The 21,217-nt window shown below is 47.1% G+C and overlaps 1 protein-coding gene across 2 annotated transcripts in view; it reads left to right on the forward strand.

The window, feature by feature from the left end:
• The window catches only part of DEAF1 (DEAF1 transcription factor), a 66,656-nt gene that overhangs the window by 28,422 nt on the left and 17,017 nt on the right, over positions 1 to 21,217 (forward strand). The window contains exons 7-10 of one of the 2 annotated variants that reach the window (XM_049892957.1): positions 7,480 to 7,606; positions 8,601 to 8,729; positions 10,511 to 10,639; positions 13,048 to 13,295. In XM_049892957.1, the coding sequence (XP_049748914.1) occupies positions 7,480 to 7,606; positions 8,601 to 8,729; positions 10,511 to 10,639; positions 13,048 to 13,295 (633 nt within the window). Of the gene's footprint in view, positions 1 to 7,479; positions 7,607 to 8,600; positions 8,730 to 10,510; positions 10,640 to 13,047; positions 14,409 to 21,217 lie in introns of those variants that run through there. The other variant, XM_049892958.1, reaches the window with a different exon arrangement.

Raw genomic sequence — 21,217 nt, forward strand, 5'->3', positions numbered from 1 at the left:
GAAATACCACACGTGGATGGCTTTAAAAAACAGAAATTCATTCTCTCACATTTTAGAAGGCTAGAAGTCCAAATTCAGGGTGCCGACTCTAGTGTAAGGTGTTCTCTCTCTTTTGAATGTCGGGAAGGTCCTTGTCTCTTTTCAGCTTATCTGTCTTGGCCCCTTGCAGATCTCATATGGCATCTGTCTCCTCCCTCTGTGCTTCCCTGGTTGCCTGGTCAATCTGCTCCCTTATATCTCAAAAGAAGTTGACTTGAGATACACCCTGCACTGCAATACAGAGAAGATAAAAATCCTCACAACTGGACCAATAAGCAACACCACGATAAACGGAGAAGAGATTGAAGTTGTCAAGGATTTCATTTTACTTGGATCCACAATCAATACCCATGGAAGGAGCAGTCAAGAAATCAAAAGAAGCATTGCACTGGGCAAGTCTACTGCAAAACACCTCTTTAAAGTGTTAAAAAGCAAAGATGTCACCTTGAAGACTAAGGTGTGGCTGACCCAAGCCATGAAGTTTTCAATTGCTTCTTATGCATATGAAACCTGGACAATGAAGGAGGAAGGCCAAAGAAGAATTGATGCCTTTACATTATGGTGTTGATAAAGAATATTGATTATACCATGGACTACCAGAAGAATGAACAAATCTATCTTGGAGGAAGTACAATCAGAATGCTCCTTAGAAGCTAGGATGGTAAGACTTTGTCTCACATACTTTGGACATGTTATCAGGAGGGACCAGTCCCTGGAGAAGGACATCATGCTTGGGGTCATGGATTGAATTGTGTCCCCCCAAAAATATGTGTCAACTTGGTTAGGCCATGATCCTCAGTATTGTGTGGCTGTCCTCCATCTTGTGATTGTAATTTTATGTTGAGAGATTTGGGTGGAATTTTAACACCACCCTTTCTCAGGTCACCTCCCTGATCCAAGGTAAAGAGAGTTTCCCTGCGGTATGGCCTGCACCCCGTTTTTATCTCTCAAGAGATAAAAAGAAAGGGAAGGAAGCAGAGAGTTGGGGCCTTGTACCACCAAGAAAGCAGCACCAGGATCAGAGTGTGTCCTTTGGACCTGGGGTCCCTGTGCTTGAGAAGCTTCTTGACCATGGGAAGATTGAGGACAAGGACCTTCCTCCAGAGCTGACAGAGAGAGAAAGCCTTACCCTGGAGCTGCTGCCTTGAATTTGGACTTTTAGCCTACTTTACTGTGAGGAAATAAATTTCTCTTTGTTAAAGCCATCCACTTGTGGTATTTCTGTTATGGCAGTAGTAGATGACTAAGACACTTGGTAGGGTCAGTGAAAAAGAGGAAGACCCTTGATGAGATGGATTGACACAGTGGCTGCAACAATGGGCTCAAGAATAACAATGGTCATGAGGATGGTGCGTGAGGATGACATCGGGCAGGGTTTTGTTCTGTTGGTGTCAGTGGGAACCAACTTTATGGCACCTAACAACAATAATGCTCACACCGCCTCATTAACATAACAAGGAAAACCCATACTAAAATGGGATTATATCTACCAGTAAAGGGGTTAGGATTTACAGCACATGCCTCCCTCTCCTGTGCATGGATGTTCTCACCACTCCAGAAGGCCCCAGAGAGAGAAAGCTCAAAAGTCTGGGGTTCTGTACTGCATATGCATGACTTAGTGAATATAGGAGATTGACCGCATCATGTTCCCTCCCTTTCTGAGGCCGGTTGCCAGGGAGAAATTGAGTGCTCCTAACTCATTTGCACATGTTTCAGTGTTGTTTGGCTGTTTTGGGAAACAGCGTACCTTTATTGCTCCAGAATTCCAAGGGCAATCAACACCCTAGGAAGCAGCAGTCAGGAAATCAAAGGATGCCCTGCATTAGGCCAATCTGCTGCAGAAAAGACCTCTTTAAAGTGTTGAAAAGCAAAGATGTCACTTGAAGGACTAAGGTGCACCTGACCCAACCTGTGGTATTTTCAGTTGCCTCATATGTGCGTGAAAGTTGGACAACGAATAAGGAAGACCAAAGAAGAATCGATGCCTTCGAATTATGGCGCTGGCGAAGAATAGTGAATACACCGTGGACTGCCAGAAGAACAAGCAAATCTGTCTTGGAAGAAGTACTTTCAGGATGCTCCTAAGAAGCAAGGGTGGTGAGCCTTTGTCTCACACGCTTTGGACACGTGATCAGGAGGGACCAGTCCCTGGAGAAGGACACCCTGCTCAGTAGAGTAGAGAGTCAGTGAAAAGGAGGAAGACCTTCAATGAGATGGATTGACACAGTGCCTGTTAACAATGGAGTCAAGCGTTAACAGTGATTGTGAGGATGGTGCAGGACCCGGGCAGTGTTTTGTTCTGTTGTACACAGGGATGCTGTGAGTCGGAACTGACCCAACGGCGCTTAACAGCAATGACATTTTCAGAAACCAGAGACAAAAGGCCAAAGCCAGTCCTTTGTCCTGTACAAATAGTTAAAATCTGATCTAGTGGTAGATTCGTTGTCTTCTGGTTTAAGTAACTTGAAGCCATGTTAACTGGTTTGTGTACATCTAGAATTATCACAGCTTTTGGTAGAGGGTGCCTGATCCCTGCACAGGAGCCTCTCTTTTTTTCTAGTAAATCGCATTTGCCTCAAGTTTTACTTTGTCCAGTACAGTTAAGCTAGCTTGCTCTCGTTAGTTATTTGCCAGGTGTATCTCGTTCTGTCTTTTTATTTTCAAACTGTCCATGTCCTTAGGTTTAGGTGTCTCATTGCCAATTTATTGCTGCATTTTGTTTTTTAATCTGCTTTGACAGCTTTTTGTCTTTTCACCTGAGAGTATTTATGTTTGAGATTGCTTATATATTGGGTTTATATTTATCATCTTGTTTTATGTGTTTCCTCTGCGTCTGTTTTATTCTGTGCTTATTGCCTGTGTTTGGGTGGCGGTGCTTCCCCCTTCTGTTTATTTCCATCTGCTGCTCTGGCAATTACACGTCCCACTTGTCCTAGTGATTATGCAAGCGTCTCACACGCACACCTAGCTCACAAACTCCACCTCACACACGGGGAGGAGCTCAGAACGCTTCAGATCCAACTGCTAACCCCTGATTTGTGTGTTGATCTTTTGTCCGTTATTGTAGTTCTGCCTTGTTTTTTAAGCCCCACAAATTAGATATGACTGTTGTGGTTTACAGTCAGTATTTGTTGAGATTTACGTTCATGCTTGACGTCTCCGTTCTTTACAGTCAGAGGTGCCCCCATTCATAGTGTGAGTACCCTGAGAGTGCTTTCTGCGTGTCCACAAATGTGTATTTGAGTCAGGGCTTCGAACCAGTGCTTCCTAGTTCAGTCAGGGCCGAGGAATCGAACCTGGAACAGATCCGAATTTTCAAAATTTGGGTAAACCTGAACAGTAAAAATTACAGGTCGAAGCCCTGCTGGAAACTTAATCTCCCTTCTAGAAAACAAGGGCGGCGTCCACGTTGCACAGCAACCAGTTGCCTTCCCTCTCAGAAACGGTGGTGCCCCGCTCGGTGATGGTGGCTGACCACACCGCAGTGAACGTGGGTCGCTTTCCTCGGTCGTGTGGTGATCCAGCCTCACACATCAGGCTCCTGAAAGTGCTCACTACACCTCCTCCGAGTCTCCCATTCCAGGGCTTCAAGCCCAGATTTTTCCCGTTCTGGTTGCTGGTGCAGATCACGCAAATTTTAAAACTTCAGGTCTGTGTCGATTTTGCTTTGTCAGCCATGACTAAACTGGTTTGAACTGGTTTGAAGTTCTGGTTTGTTTACAAGTACTTGGTGGCTGTTGTTGACTTTGTGTTGTTCTGCAACTTGTTTGCCCAACAACATGCTAGGCTTGCTTCCAGATCTCTTCCTCGTAACTGACCATGTGGGGCCCCCTGCCACTTAGTTTTACTTCCTTGGCCTGGCTATTACAGAAGACAGTATGGTAAACCTCCCTGGGTGTGAACCTCTCCCCGTGTGTGAACCTCCCCATGTGTGAACCTCCTTGCATGTGAACCTCTCCACATGTGAACATCCCCATGTGTAAACCTCCCTGGGTGTGAACCTCCCTGGGTGTGAACCTCTCCCCGTGTGTGAACGTCCCCTCGTGTGGACATCCCCACGTGTAAACCTCCCTGGGTATAAACCTACCTGCATGTGAACATCCCTGTGTGTGAACCTCCTCGCATGTGAACCTCTCCATGTGTGAACATCCCCACGTGTAAACCTCCCTGGGTGTGAACCTCCCTGTGTGTAAACCTCCCCGCGTGTAAACGTCCGTGAGTGTACAGCCTTAAGTCCATTTGGGGTTCTCTCTGCAGGAGAGTCTTAGAAGGAGACTTGGAGGCTACAGGGTATGTGTGGGGTTAGGATTCTTACAGACACCCCCAGACCGCCCTCCCGGAAGGCTGTGCAGGCCTGACTTACAGCAGTGCTGGAATGCCCATGTCCCTGTGTTCCTGCCAAAACCAGACATTAGAAGTGTCATCCTGGGGCTACAAGATGACTTTTTGCTTTAACTTATATTTTCTTAGTTATTAGCAAGAATGAATATTTTTTAAACTATCAATCGCTCGTTTTCATTTCTTTTTTCTATGGGTTGTTTCTGTCATTGGATCACTCTTCTGCTCATACTTTGGGGTTTTTATTGCGGAACTATATGAATGCTTTCATATTCTGAGTATTGCAGACATTTCCCCCGGATCCTTGTATCTTGGCTTTGTTGTGATGCTTGTGTCCTGCAGAGGTTCTGGATTTCATGTCGTCCAGATGTGCTCTTTTGTTATGGTGTCTGGGTTTCTTGTTTAAAAAGGCTTTCCCCATCTCAAGATTATAATTTTCCACCTTTTAACCCTGTTGTTACTCTTGTTGGGTGCCGTTGAGTCGATTTAAATTCAGCATCCCCATGTGACAGAGTAGAACTGGCCCATAGAGTTTTCTAGGCCATAATCTTTTTTTTTAATTTTTATTGAGCTTTAAGTGAAAGTTTACAAATCAAGTCAATCTCTCACACAAAAACTTATATATGCCTTGCTACACACGCCCAATTACTCTCCCCCTAATGAGACACCCCGCTCTCTCCCACCACTCTCTCTTTTCGTGTCCTTTTTGCCAGTTCTAACCCCCTCCACCCTCTCATCTCCCCTCCAGGCAGGAGATGCCAACATAGTCTCAAGTGTCCACTTGATCTAAGAAGCTCATTTCTCACGAGCATCCCTCTCCAACCCACTGTCCAGTCCAGTCCCTGTCTGAAGAGTTGGCTTCGGGAATGGTTCCTGTCCTGGGCCAGCAGAAGGTCTGGGGTCCATGACCACCAGGGTCCTTCTAGTCTCAGTCAGACCATTAAGTCTGGTCTTTTTATGAGAATTTGGGGTCTGCAGCCCACTGCTCTCCTGCTCCCTCAGGGGTTCTCTGTTGTGTTCCCTGTCAGGGGAGTCATTGGTTGTAGCCGGGCACCATCTAGTTCTTCTGGTCTCAGGCTGATGTAGTCTCTGGTTCATGTGGCCCTTTCTGTCTCTTGGGTTCGTAATTACCTTGTGTCCTTAGTGTTCTTCATTCTCCTTTGATCCTGGTAGGTTGAGAGCAATTGGTGCATCTTAGATGGCTGCTTGCTAGCATTTGAGACCCCAGATGCCACTCTTCAAAGTGGGATGCAGAATGTTTTCTTAATAGATTTTATTATGCCAATTGACTTAGATGTCCCCTGAAACCATGGTCCCCAAACCCCTGCCCCTGCTACACTGGCCTTTGAAGCATTCGGTTTATTTAGGAAACTTCTTTGCTTTTGATTTAGTCCAGTTGTTCCAGGCCATAATCTTTATGGGAGCAGATCACCAGGCCTTCCTCACAGGAAGCTGCTGGATGGGTTCAAACCATCCATTTGGCAGCTGAGCACGTAACTGTGCCACCAGGAGTCCTCAATTTAACCTGCATGTTTTTGCTATGTATGTATACATACACATATATATGTATGTGTATATATATATATATGTATATATATAGTTCATATCCTAATCTAGCAGGATTTCATTCTACTTGGATCAACCATCAATGCCCATGGAAGCAGCAGTCAAGAAATCAAACAATGTATTGCATTGGTCAAATCTGCCCGTTTAGAATCTTAACAAGCAAAGATGTCCCTTTAAGGTGCATCTGACCCAAATCAGTTTCCTCATATGCACGCGAAAGTTGGACAATGAAAAAAGAAGACAGAAGAAGAATTACTGTGTTCTGGCTGTGGTGTTGAAGAATATTGACTATACCGTGGACTGCCAGAAGAATGAACAAATCAGTTCTGGAGGAAATACAGTCAGAATGCTCCCTAGAAGCAAGGATGATGAGACTTTGGGTTGCTTGCTTTGAACACGTCATCAGGAAAGAACCAATGCTAGAAAAGGACATCATGTTTGCTAAAGTAAAACATCAGGGAAAACAAGGGAAGACCTCAGTGAGATGGATTGGCACTGTAGCCGCAACAATGGAATCCAGCGTATCTCCTGACAGTTGGCACATGCCTACCCCCTAGACAGACGCCACTCTTCCCCCCACCCAGGGTTTTCCTCCCTGAGATGGGCGCTCTATGCTTTCTAGTTCATTTCTGAGTTTGAAAATCCTGGTCACCCATACTAGCCAACCTCAAGGCCACTGGTCACAGTTGGTGGCTGGGGAGCTGGCGTTTCCTCTCTGAATCGTGGCTTCTCTCAGTTGCTGTCTGCTGCAAGGGGTGCCCAGCCCCGTGTAACTGGGAGGGGTGTGTGCTCCCATCAGTCCCGCCCAGCAGGGTCCCCTATGACCCCGAGCTGTGTGCTCAGACATTCTGAGATCTCTGACTCAGATTCTCCCCAGACCCCATCTTGCACCTAACGCGGCAAAGTCTCCCGCGTCCTGCCCCTCGGTCCTCAGCGGGGTTGCTCCTGACATTGCAGATGAGACGTGTAACTGCTGTAGGATCGTTTGCTTCTGTGTTTCCACCTGGAATTCGTCCATAGGTCTGTGTGTTCACAGTGCGTGTCCCATGTCCCATGTGGCGTCAGGTATGTGAGTCTCATTTGATGGCAGAGAGGCATCATGGGTGGGCAGCTCTCTGAGGACCTGTGGACACCGCCCCATCCGCCGGCGGGAGACTGTCGATTTCCTGGACCAGGTCTCTTGGCCCTGGTCCGGTTAGAGTGTTCTCCTTGAGTTGGTTATCCCCAGTGACTGAGCATGGACTTGCCCTCATTGCTGCTGGAGTGCCCTTCTCCTCATGTGGTTTCTTCATTTCTCCTTCACCTGACCCCGTTCGCTTTGTCCTCTAGGAGTTCCTGGAAATCCAGTCTGTTGATGGCACTCTTTCCAGTTTGCAGTGCTGTCAGTCATGTGTTCTTTCTGTCACCTGAGGAGTTTGGGGACTGAGAGAGGCAGAACTGGGTGCAGCTGGCCACCACATTACGGGCCGCTGCGTCAAGACCAGGAGGAGGGCGCCTGCCAGCGTTTTCTGTGTCTAATTGGACTTTCTTCCTCAGAGCGGGCCGGTCAGGCTTTTTGTACCTTACAAACGGCGCAAGAAGGAAAACGAGATGCCCACGACCCCAGTCAAGAAGGATTCTCCCAAAAACATCACGCTGCTCCCAGCCACAGCCGCCACCACCTGTGAGTCCTAGTGAAATGGAGCTCTGTCTTCACCGAGGGATGGGCAGAGGCCGCATGGAGAAATGTGTTAGTAATAGGTCTTAGTTAGATGGTGTAAGTCTGGCTTTTTTGCAGTCTTACCCGACCTGTGGGGGGTAAATGCAGGCGAGACCCCTGCATGGCAGTGTCCTCACGCTGTCTGTTAAGGAGGGACCGTGCCTCAGATGGGCCTGCAGCCCAACCATGTCAGGGCTTGGGCTGAGCGGCCACTGAGATGAAGATGTTTTTCCTTAATTTAAACTATGAAGTGTTTTTTAAAGTATTTAAAATTTTATTTTTCATTTTCTGACTTGGCAATACATTCGCATGGTTCAAAATCCAAAAAATGAAAAAAAAAAAAAAAAGTGGACACATGGTGGAAATCTCTTCATCTCCACCCAGCCGCCTGGTTCCCTTCCCGTGGGTGGCATGGTTGCTGGGCCTCATGGTCCCTCACACGGAAGTGTTTGTCCACATGTGTGGAACATGGTTGCTGGGCCTCAAGTGTCCCTCATGTGGAGATGTTTGTCCACACGTGGGGGGCACAGTTGCAGGGCCTCACAGTCCCTCACATGGAAGTATTTGTCTGTGTGTTGGAGACATGGTTGCCAGGACTCACAGTTCCCTCACATGGAAGCATTTATCCATGTGTAGAGGACACAGTTGCAGGGCCTCAGGGTCCCTTACATGGAAGTGTTTGTCCATGTGTGGGAGACATGGTTGCCAGACCTCACATGTCCCTCATATAGAGGTGTTTGTCCACGTGTGGGGGACGCAGTTGCTGGGCCTCACAGGTCCTTCATATGGAGGTGTTTGTCCACGTGTGGGGAACATGTCCAGTGCCCGGTGTCATCTGGCCCGTGCCTGTCTGCAGCCCCCACCTGTGTGAGGGCCAGAGCCAGTGGTCAGACAGGCCCTTGTGCCTCGAGGTATCCTCCTACCCTGGCTTCTCGCTAAGTCGAGCTCTGCTTTCTAGTCACCGTGACCCCCTCGGGACAGATCACTACCTCTGGCGCACTGACCTTCGACCGGGCGTCTACAGTGGAGGCCACGGCCGTCATATCAGAGAGTCCAGCCCAGGGCGATGTCTTCGCTGGAGCCACAGGCGAGTGGTCCTTGCGCGTGCCTGAGACATCCCACAGGAGGGTGACGTGTGGTGTTACTGCGGGGGTTTGCCTGGGGGGAGTGTCTGCAGGCTGACAACAGGTGGGTATCGGTTGGGTCTGGGCATGTGGAAGAAGGGGCCATGGGCTGGCTGCTTGGGTGCAGGACTGCATGGAGGGGCCTTGGCAGGACAGCAAGACCCTGGAGATGTAATGAGGGTGAGGTGTGCTGTCGTTCTCCCGGAAGAGGGCCCGGGCGATGGGGTTATAGTGCCCGTGAATCTGTGGGCAGGGGGACTGGTACAGCTGCAGGGTTGAGGCCAAGGGTCTGTGTCTGCTGAGGTAGCACCATCAGCCCCTGTGGGGTGAGAGGGAGTGTGAGGCCACACACTCTGGACACCCAAGTGGACATGAGGCTCCTGGCCCTGTGGCTCACCATGGGCTCAGGCAGAACTCCCGCGAGGCCTGCAGGCTGCTGGTGCCTCCTGTCTGTCCGCCCACTTTCTCCCTCCAGCCCTGTTCTGTGTATCCACCCCGCCCTGAGGTTTGTGGAAGGGCCTCCCCTCAGCAGATGATGGGGGGCCTCAATGCTGACCCCCAAGTTCCCTCAGTGACAGCATCACCATCCTGACAGGGCACAGCCAGAGCCGGGCTCCCCACAGCTTTGCCTATCCTGACCGTCCTCAGTTTAATTCCTGAACACCTGGTCTGCATGGAGACTGTCTCCTGTCTCACCTCCTGCCCAGACCCCATCATCAGTTTCCCGTCCGCCCACCCTCTCCCCCGACAGCACCATGCCTTCGTCTCTCTACACATTGCCATCGGACTCGGACAGTGCTGCGGGCTGAAGGTGGGGGCCCCAGAGTCAGACAGCTGGGAGCAGCTATGCCTTCACTGCCGCTGAATGAGACGTGGGCAAGTCCCTCAGTGGCCTGTGCCTGGCTCTCTGGTCTCTATACGGGCCTAGCAGGGGGCCCAGCTGAGGAGTAGGCTATGCCGAGGAGGGGGCCCAGCTGAGGAGTAGGCTATGCCGAGGAGGGGGCCCAGCTGAGGAGGGGGCCGTGCTGAGGAGGGGGCCCAGCTGAGGAGGGGCCCAGCTGAGGAGGGGGCCCAGCTGAGGAGTAGGCTATGCCGAGGAGGGGGCCCAGCTGGGGAGGAGGCTGTGCTGAGGAGGGGGCCCAGCTGAGGAGGGGTCCCAGCTGAGGAGGGGCCCAGCTGAGGAGGGGGCCCAGCTGAGGAGTAGGCTATGCCGAGGAGGGGGCCCAGCTGGGGAGGAGGCTGTGCTGAGCAGGGGGCCCAGCTGAGGAGGGGGCCCAGCTGGGGAGGAGGCTGTGCTGAGGAGGGGGCCCAGCTGAGGAGGGGGCCGTGCTGAGGAGGGGCCCAGCTGAGGAGGGGGCACGTCAATGCTGACGTGCTGCCTGAGGTGCTTTCTCGCTACGGCCGAGACCTGAGCAGCTGGGATAGAAACTGCCAGCAAAGCCAGAAATACTTACTGTCCAGCCCTGTACAGGTGTCTGCTGCCCCGGCTCCAGACTAGCACAGTCTAACGGAAATACAGCGTCAGCCACGGGGTAGTTGTAAATATCCTAGGAGCCACATTACACAGGGTAAGAATAGGTGAAGTTGGTTTCATAACACATTTCATTCCTCTCAGTATGTCCCAAACGTTTCAGCAGTTCAGACGCACTGTGTTTCACAGGCCTGTGCAGCCTCAGACGGTGTGAGACGGAACATGGGCCGCCAGGCCGGGTCACGAGGCTGTCTGTCCCTTCTTACCCGACAGTGCAGGAAGCAGGCGTGCAGCCCCCGTGCAGGGTCAGCCACCCGGAGCCCCACTACCCTGGCTACCAGGACAGCTGTCAGATGGCCCCGTTCCCGGAAGCCGCTTTGCCCACATCTCATCCCAAGATAGGTAAGCTTGGAGAGCTCCCTGCACGTCAGAAGCTCAGTTAAACCTATTAAACAGCGATTCCCCACTGCCCACTGCCCCCAGCCCTCGGAGCCACTGCTTGCGAAGCAGGAGTTTGTCTGGGCTTTTTCCCGTGATGCCTTAGGTAAGGGGCCAGCAAGGTGCGGCCCTCCGCCTGTGTTTATCATTAACATTTTATTGGCACAGCCACCCCTGTGGGCTTATATACTGCATATGGCTGCTTCTGCGGCAGTGGCTGAGCTGAGCGGCCACCGTAGAGACCGTGGGGCCTGAAGTCTATAATGTTTACTCCCGGCTTTCTGCAGGAGAGGGGCTGCCCCTGCGTGGGCAGGTAGGCAAGATCAGTCGCTTTCGTGGCTCTGTTATTTCCAGTTACTGTAGGAATGTGGCTGACCCTAACGTTAACAGAAGTTGAGAATCATGGTCATTGTATTGTCTCCCCCCTGTGGAAGCCTGACACCTGCTCAGTGTCGACTTTAAAATGTGGAAAGGTAGAAGGAGCGGTCATCACTGCAGAACCACTACCCAGAGAAGGCAGTTAGGCTTCTTCAGAGCCTGTTGCTACTGTTAGGTCTTGACCATGTCACATATTCAGTTTAAAAAAAAATTTATTGTGGTAAAATATACATAACATAAAGTTTACGATTTTAACCCTTTGTGAGCGTACAATTCAATTAAGTACATTCGCAGTGTTATGTAGCCATTACCACTGTCTGTTTCCAGATCGTTCTTATCGTTAAGAACAAATTTAAACCCGTTAAGTAACAGGTCCCGTTGGCCGGCCCTTGCCCCCAGCCCCTGGTGACCTCTGATCTGCTTTCTGTCTGTGTGTTTGCCTCTCCTAGGTCCTCATACGAGCAGGATCATACAATAAATACCCTTTCGTGCCTGGCTAATTTCACGTAGAATAATGTCTTCAGGTTTCACCCATGTTGTAGCATGTATCAGAACGTCATTCCTTTGTATGGCGAATAGTACTTGTATGTACATGCCACGTTTTGTCTGCCCCTCTGTTGATGGACACTTGGGTTGTGTCTAGCTTTGGGCTATTGTGAGCACTGGTGCACAAGTGTCTGCGTCTCTGCCTTCAAGTCTCTTAGGTGTACCCGCAGGAGCGGGATTGCTGGGTCGCAGGGTGGGTCTCCGTCTAACTTTTCAAGGAACCACCAAAGTGTTTTCTGTGGCAGCTACACCATTTTACGTCCCCCAGCAGCAGACGGGGGTTCCAGTTTCTCCACGTCCTCACCAGCTGTTGTTGCTGCCTTTCTGTTTATTTGTTTAATTCTTTAAAATGTAATATTTTCTATATATGTAACAGACCAAGAATAGTATCTCTAATATGTAAAAGGTTATCTTAGTCAATAAGTAAAAGACAAATACCCCAGCCAAAAAGAGAGAAAGCTACAAGCAGTTAGGATTCGCATGTAGAACCCCTCCCAGTGTTCCTTCCCAGCCCAGTTCACGGCTGGCTCCCTGTGCCCTGACTGGCCACCCCCGTCCCTCGTTTCCCTTGGCACTCATGTGGGTCTGCCATCTTTGAAAACAAAAGAACAGACAGCCCCTTTCTTGTCCTCCTCCACTACCTCCAGGTCCTCTCTCCCTTTCCAAGAACCACCTGGCAGCCTGTGCTCTGTCTTCAGTCCCTCCCTCCCTGTCTCCACAGGCTGTCAGTTCTTCAACGCCGCCTCCCAAGGTCAAGGTGGTCAGGCCCCCGTCCTCCCTCTTTGGCCTTTGGCTCACACCCTGTCGGGTCCCAGGTGCACGCCCTCTGCGTGCCTTCTGTGCCAGCTCTCTGACTCCTCTGCTGGCTTCTCCGTCTTTCCCAGTCTGAGTGTCCTGTCCCCTGTGCTCCCCTGGTTGTTGTCCCCTGAGCCCCAGACAACCACCGGTCCGTTCACTGTCCCCGGTGTCCAAGCAGTTGGAATTACACAGTGTGCAGCGTTTCAGACTGGCTCCTTCGACCCAGCAGCGTGCATTTACGGTTCTCCCACGTCTTTTCCCAGCTTGATATCTCATTTCTTTTCAGCACTGAATCATATTCACTTGTATGGATGTATCAGAGTTCATTTCTATCAAAATTTGAAACTATCTTAAATTTTCAAATAAGTTGCAAATATGGTACAAAGAACTATTCGAGTGTAAGTTGCTGACATCACCTGGAATGCATTCGCGTGTACTTCTGAAAATGAGGACGGCCATCAGTCAGGGAATGAGTGCGGGCGCCCCGGCCGATCGGCCCATCTGGTCCCCTGGTCCCAGCTATTCAGCAGTTCGCACTCTCTGGTCACTCCACCCCCTACCTTCACCTTTGATGAGTCATTAATTGAGAGCCCTTTGAAGCTAGGCAATATATTAATTTCTTGTTTTATTTTGCTTCCAAAACATTCCAGTGTTGACATCCCTGCCCGCCCTGGCGGTCCCACCCTCCACCCCCACCAAAGCTGTGTCTCCCACAGTGGTCAACGGGCTGGAGATGTCGGAGCAGCGGAGCTGGCTGTACCTGGAGGAGATGGTTAACTCCCTGCTCAACACGGCGCAGCAGCTGAAGGCATTGTTTGAACAGGCCAAGCAGGCCAGCTCCTACCGAGAAGCCGCCATGGCCCATGCCAAGGTCCAGGCCGATGCAGACAGGAAAGAGGTAAGGCTGGCGTGGACATACACAGGAGGAGACACACGGGAGGACACACACTCATGGGAGGACACATACACGGGAGGGCACACGCGGAAGGACACATATGGGAGGACACTCACACACACACGGGAGGGCACGCACAGGAGGACACACACACGGGAGGACACACACTGGAGTCTCGCCCCTCTTGGCGCCCTGGATCGGCTCTTGCCCCGGGCATGCGGTGGCTGCCTGTGCTTGCATGGGGAAATCAGAGGATCATCTACACGTGACGCTTTTCTCACAGATAAGTGACAGCTGCTATTGGTAAGGTGTTTTTGCTTTTAGTGAGACTGGCTTATTTCAAAAGGAAAACATTTTTATAGACGTAAGCCATTATTTCTGAACGCTCACCTGCTGTGGGCATTGTTCATACGTGTACGTTATCTCCATGTGTCTTAAGTGTCTGAGAGTGTGTCTTAAGTTTTATTCTGTTTGGAGAAAAGTCATTCGGTGTGTCTGTGAGTGTGGGTGGCTGTCAGGTGAGACACGTCTTGCTCCTTGACCTGTCCCCTTGCTTGTAGCCGAGCTGTTCCCTTCTGCCATCTTAAAACTCCTCTGAGCCTCTCTCTTCATCTTTGGGGAGCTGATTTGGCTACTTCACATTCTGGCTTCTGGAACGTTCTTCAGTAGGGTCACGAATCACGCTTCATCAAGAGTCACAAAGCATTGTCTAGAAACTTATTTCCTGCAGCTTCGTGTTGTTGCAACATAAACCAAAATTCACCTCTGCCCCTTTGGTTTCTTACTGTACAGTGTGAGTTCACCAGATTCCTCCCGGCTAAAAACGTCCAGGTAATGTGCGAGTCAGGCTGGGCCAGCGTAATACACCAAGATAAATTACTAGAGTCAGAGTAGCTCGGAGAGAAAGCTGTGGGCATTGAGCCACTTTCATAGCTTAAGGCCAGCATAGGAGATACAGTGTGTTACAGGGAATTGGGCACGAGAGGAAAGGACCCGGCTGTGGGCATCTGTCCTGCTTGGCACAGAGAAGGCTCCACAGATGGGAGTTTTGAAGCCTGTAGGACAGAATAGTGATGTATCATTTTTTTTAATTCAGCTTTTTCAGTTATGGTAAATGTGGACTTTGGTTTATAAACAAAAATGAAATTAATTTTCTTCTCACTGAATCTCCAATTAAGGTTTTTCATTAATTCTTAATTTAGTTTTATAGACTTGAGGAAAGAAGAGTGTTTCAGGTTCTTAATTTTCTAAATCATCTTTTAATATGTGATTACTTTGTTTTCAAGGACGAAAAAAATGTTACTTTAATTTAAAATACTTTTTTTAAAAGTGTAATTCCAAACTAATAGGTACTCAGCGCTGATATTTGTAGAAAACAGAAAAACCTATGGGCAGAACAGAACAAAATGTGTAATGTCTTTACCCAAAGATAATAACTGTTAGCATCTTGCCGTCTTTTTAAAAATTTTTTAATTGAGGTAAAATTTATATACAGTGAAATGCCTAGATCTTAAGTATACTGTTCAATGAGTTTTGATGAGTGTACACATCCAGTCATAATTCAGAACATTTCCATCACTCCCCAAGCTTCTCTCATGCCCTCTTCTGGTCAGTCCCCACCCTGATAGGCACAGAAAACAATAATCATAAAACAGGATTTCTGTTGCCATAGATTAGTTTTGACTGTTCTAGAACTTTACCAAAGTGGAATTTACAGTGTGTACTTTTTTGTGTCTTATTTATGTTGCTCAACATGACATTTTTGAGTCATCGATGTTGTGTATATTAGTAGTTCATTCCTTTTTATAATTGAGTAGTGTCTCTGTGTATAAATACGCTACAGGTTTTTATCCATTGTCCTATTGATGAACATTTCATGTCTTTCTGACTTGGAGCTATTATAAGTAGAGCTTCTGTGGACATTCTTGTACAAGTCTTTCTGTGGAAATCTGTCTTCATTTCTCTTGGGTCTATACCTAGAAGTGGAATTGCTGGTTGTGGTGTAGATGTACATTTACCTGTTTAAGAAATGGTTTCCAAAGTGGCTGCACCGTTTTGCATTCCCGCCGGCAGTGTCTGAGGGTTCCAGTTGCTCCACATTCTTGCCAACACATGATAATGTCAGTCTTTTTAACTTTTACCGTACTAGTGGGTGTGTAGTGGTATCTGATACTGGTTTTAATTTTTATTTCCCTGATGACTAATAATGTTGGACAGCTTTTTATGTGTTTATTGGTCATTTATATGTCTTCCTTTGTGAAATGCTTGTTAAGTGTGTCAAAAGGGCATGAGGGTGGTATTTGACCTCCTCTAACTTCACAAGGGGGAAGGTGGATCAAGATCAACAGCCCAGTGCTCAGACATGCCTCCACTTTCCACCGTTTTTTACCAATTGTGACACCAACCGTCCCTCCCATGATGCTCTCTACTTCTCCGCTGGGTTCGATAATTTCATTCCAGTGGCCACACAGAACTCACAGACAGTGTTCACGATTATGGGTTTATTAGGGAAGTAACAGGTTGCAATTCTGTTTCAGGAACACTCGAGGGTACAGTTCTTCCATCAAGACAGCCTCTTCCCAGCTGTGCTCGCAGGCACACCTCTCTCTGGGCCTCAGTCTCTGCTCAGAGGCACTTGGCTTTCTTGCTCCATGGGCGGGACAGTTCACTATGCTGTCTCCTGGCAGTCTCTCCTTCCTTGGTGGTGGTGGTGGGCGCTTCTTTTTCCTGCTTGTGGGGGTGGCTCATTTCAAACCCGCCAGGGTGGCAAAACTGACCAATCCCCTTGGTGGGCCACCATGACCCTATCACACAGTCCCATCCAGTCATTTTTGGGGAGTTAAAGACTATGGCTAGAAAGGCCACACAAAATAGATCTATGGCATGGCAAGTGTTTTTCCCATTCTTTAAATTGGATTATTTGTCTCTTTTATTGATTATAGAAATTGTTTTTATATGCTGGTATAATTCTTTTGTCAGATACGTATTTTTCCCAGCCCGTGCTTACTTAATCATTTTCTTATTGGTGTCTTGTGATGAGCAGAAGGTTTATGCTTTGATGAAATCTGAGTTATCAGTGCTTTGTTTATGGTTCTTCTCCCTGTGTCCTAAGAATCTTTGCCCCAGGTCATAAAGTTATTCCCCTGTTTTCTTCTGAAAGCTTTGTTGTTTTCACTTTCGTATTTAGGTGTATATGCATCACCAGTTAAATTTGGCATGTGATATGACGAATGGGTTAAGGTTCATTTTCTTCTGCTTCCAGTGCTGTTTGTGGATGTGACATTCCTTTCCTCCACTGAATTGCTTTGGGACATTTGTTGAAACCCAGTTGATGGTTTAAATATAGATCTGCTTCTGGACTTTGACCTGGGTTATTTAGAAGTGTGTTTAATTTTAAATATTTGGGGGATTTTCTAGATTTCTTGCTGTTAATCGTTTCTAGTTTAATTCTGTTGTGATTAGAGACTATACTCTATATTATCATTTCCATTGTTTTAATTTTATTAAGACATTTTATGACCCAGTGTGTGCTCTGTCTTGGTGAACAATATATGTGCACTTGAAAGGAAAGAATTTTCTCCAGTTACTGAATATAGTGTCCTGTAATGTCATTTAGGTCGAAGTGGTTGATAGCATTCATACCTTCTGTCTTTTTAGCCTAAAGAGTTTCCATTACTTTCCATATAGTGTAGGTCTGCTGCTCATGAATTCTCTCAGCCTTATCAGAAAGTGGCCCTGTTTCACCATTATTTTTGAAGGACATTTTTGGGCAACATAGAATTCTGAGTTATCACTTTTTTTCCCCCAGCACTGTAAAATGCCATTCCACTGTCTTCTGGCCTCCATAGTTTCTGATGAGATGTCAGCTATCATTTGTATTGTAGGTCTCCTATACATAATGTATGTTATCTCTCTGACTGCTTTCAAGGTTTTCTCTTCATTTTTTGTTTTCAGTAGTTTAGCTATGATGTGCCTAGGTAGTTTTCTTCATATTTAGCTTTCTTGGGGTTTGCTGAGATTCTTGTATCTCTAAGTTGTTTTTCAGCCAACTTGGAATAATTTCAGTCACTACTTCTTAAAATACTTTTTCTGTCCCATTTTCTCTCTATACTTCTTCCAAATACATGTGTATTAGACAGCTTGGTATTGTCCCATAAGTCACAAGACTGGTCTCCCCCTGCCAATCTTCTTTTCTTTCTGCTTTTCGGATTGGATAATTTCTGTTTCTCAGTCTTCAGCTTCACAGATCCTTTCTTTTGCTGTCTCCAATATGCTATTAAGCTCATCTAGTGATTTTTAAAAAATTTTTAGTTATTATATTTTTTACATTTAGACTTCCTGTTTGGTTCTTGTAGCAGTCTGAGTCCAATAGAAAAAACAGTAGGTTAAACAGGGAAGTTTAATATAAAGAATTATTAACTGTGATAAAAGAGTAACTGTAAGCTATAAGGAGCCCTGTTGGCACGGTGGTTAAGAGCTCATCTGCTAACCAAAAGATCGGCAACTCCAATCCACCAGCCACTCCTTGGAAACCTGGTGGGCCAGTTCTACTCTGCCCTATAGAGTCTCTGTGAGTTGGAATCGAATTGACAGTAACGGGTTTGGTGTTTTTGTTATAAGCTATAAGGAGACTCTATATGGCACCCTACGTCTGATGGAAGGTACCTAGGGAAGAACAAGTTTGGTAAGGGACCTCTTTCCAAGGCTGGAGTTCAGACCTTGCTAGAGAAGTACACAAGATAGCAGAGAAATTTGCAAGTTGGAGCTGATCTGGAGCTCCTAGGCAAGCAATAGGCAGCCTTTTTGAGTGAAGATCAGGGAGCAGGCCATCAGAAGCTGGTGATGGGGGCACACAGTGGGATTCAGGCCATCAGAAGATGGTGATGGGGGCACACAGTGGGATTCAGGCCATCGGACGCTGGTGATGTGGGCGCTCTGTGGGATTCTGGGTGCTGTAAGGACAGGAGGCCACATGGGAGCTTGCAGAGGCAGGCTGGGTGCTGGCATTGGTGTGGAGCCTTCAGAATGCATGCAGGCTCTGATTTCCATGTTGAGAGGGCTGCAGAAAAGTCGCTGCCAGGCTGAGGCTGCAGGGTTGCAGAGCGACGGTGTTCTGGCCGATGGCTGAGGCAGCACGCCACCGGATGTCCTGAAGTGGCACCTCACAGCGACCTTATCAGTATATGATTTGAAAATATTTTCCTTATCCTGTGGGTTGTCTTCTCACTTTCATAATAGTGTTCTTTGAAGTACTGAAGTTTTTAGTATTAATGAAGTCCAGTTTATCTTGTTGTTGCTTATAATATCATATCTAAGAAACTGTAGCCAAATCCAAGGTCATGAAGATTTACCCCGTGTTTTCTTCTCAGAGTTTTATAGTTTTAGCTCTTACATTTAATTCTTTGATCCATTTTGAGTGGATTTGTGTATGTGGTGTGAGTAAGGAGTCTGGTTTTGCTCTTTTGTATATGGATATCCAGTTTTCCCAGCACCATTTGTTAAAAAGACTGTCCTTTCCCCGTTGTACAGTCTGGGGGGCATGAACAATTTTAGGATTTGGATACCTTTGATTCTGAAGGGTTGTCCTGATTTACACTCCCACCAGGAGGATCTGAGATTTTGATTTCCTAAACTTTTCTCAATAACTGTATTATTCCATTTAGGTTATTATTATTATTCATATTAAAATAGGTTTTAAAAAAGTGTCTTATTTTATTTTGTCCTAATTTCTTTAAAATGTTTGTTAGAAAGAATACTTTTAGCCTAGAAATTTGTTGTCACCAGTTTTAAAGAAGTAACTATTGAATTCTGTATCATAATATTCAGCTGTTCTTTAGCACTTAAGGATTGACACTTTAAATGTTGAAAAATGTATAAAATAAAAACTTTTATAACCTATTTGTACATTTTTTTCTAAAACGAATGTAAAGATCATTAAGTCTTACAGGTGGATCAGGTGATCTCCGAGCCATTCTGACTCCTAAAATTCTAGAAATGTATCTTTCAGATGCCCACTGATTTCTCACTAATGTGTAATTCAGTTAAGCATGAACATGTCTTAAAACTTTTCAAAGATGGATTTACTCTTTTAGATTAGCTCAAAGGTAAGAATGCAGTTCACATGTTAAAGTCTGCTTGAATTGTTATTGCACGTCTGTGTTGCACCCTGTCCGTGGGTTGCCGAGCAGTTGACTTGCCTGTATTGGGGGTGCACAGGATTGAAGGGCGGAAAGGATGGAAGGTGAAGCTGTTCCAGTCTTTCTTTCGTCTTAAATTCGGATCTGAAAAAACTTCTAAATAAATTTATCAGAAAGAAGTGGAATATAGTTCCGATATTCTTAAAGGCTGTCTGTTCCAGCTTTAAATAGAGAAAGGGCCTGTAAGGAGAGCTGTTTTCTGTTCTGATCAAGCCGAGTCTCTGGGGGAGGCTGGCTGAAGGGAAGAAGGGGCTGGGGCCGGTGTTCACAGTGTCCTCATGCACCCAGAATGGATGTGGCCCGTCTTTTTGGCCAGTGAGGTCTTGCTTGGGTCTGCCCATTGGTCAGTTTTGTTTACTGCACTCGGAACTTCAGGGTTCTATGAAATCGTATTTATTCAGACTTCAGTAATTCAGGATTTATAGTTGCAGGGAGTTGGTTAAAGTTTGCCTGAATTTCTTTTTATTTAGGACTCGTACCTCATCTACCTTCAAAGAGATTCTTGGGCATTTTATGTGTATTGTATGAAGGAAGGCCCTTCTAAGCAAGTTAATCACTTGGCCTGAGCCTGGGGAAATATTTAATGTTTATCTAAAGAGAAGAAAGTTTTCAGATAGCCATCAGGTACTTGCAAGGCTTCTCCTTACACACAGTTGCTTCTCCTTGCGTGTGTCTGGTTATAGATCACCTGAGCCACTCACTGAACAACCCCATAGACGTGGCACCTGCAGTCTTCCGACAGAGTGCACAGTGGCTCTCTACTTGATTAGTAGGAAGATTTCTTTTTACAAATAGAGCATGGAGGCTGGGCTCGGTCTGGCTCTCCTGGTTAATACTAAGGAGCAGCGTTTTGATAAAATGTGCATCCGTTCCTTCTGAGAGCGTTCTACTGTAGAGGCTGCCCCTCACAACTGTCAGCAGGAGGAGCGGGCCTGGGCACATGTCCAAGCACACAGATCGCGTGTCCATGCACACGATTGCCCTGGGCTGCGGAAGCTTATTTAGGTCCTCTTGAGAGGCTCTTGGGGCCTGAGCATGTTGAGCCTAATGTCAGGACAGTGTCACCTGGCAGGGCATGGAGCCCTTGCTCCACCCCACACCCCCAGGAAAACGCCCCCAAAGCAGCAGATACCAAGCGCAGGTGACCAGTGGACCCCCAGAAGATCTCGGCTTGGCCCCTGTGTGAGGGAGGGGTGTGGTGTAAATTACCTCATTAGCCACGAGTTACCTTAGAAGAAGCATTTTTTAAGAATTATCAACTTCATTTAAAAATACAGGCCATCTTTCACTTAGTTCCTAAATATTAATGGAGCCCGCTATGTGCCAGGAACTTTCCCAGTCACTGGACAAGTGCTGCTGGTTTTGGAATTTTTCTCCAAAAATTAAAAGGGATTTTGGATTACAAGTAGTCCCTGGGTTACAAACATCTAGCTTACATATAACCCTTAGTTAGGAACCAACCCCATAAAAAAAATTTTTTTTTTTCCCCCGTAAAGTCTATTATATTAAAAAATTGAGGTGTATATAATGATTCGTAATAACAAACGGGTGCTGCTTTGCAACGTGCACCAGAACACTGTTATCGTTACTGTATCCTTAAAGATGTTTTAGTGTATCCGGAAGTGCAGGAAGGTGAGCCGTCTGCTACATACTAGGACAAACATTTCACCTACGTTAGATACGAACCATACCTAACTGTACCAACTTACGTACAAGTTCAACTTAAAG

Source organism: Elephas maximus, chromosome 7 (genome assembly GCF_024166365.1).
Source record: "Elephas maximus indicus isolate mEleMax1 chromosome 7, mEleMax1 primary haplotype, whole genome shotgun sequence".
NCBI lineage: Eukaryota > Metazoa > Chordata > Mammalia > Proboscidea > Elephantidae > Elephas > Elephas maximus.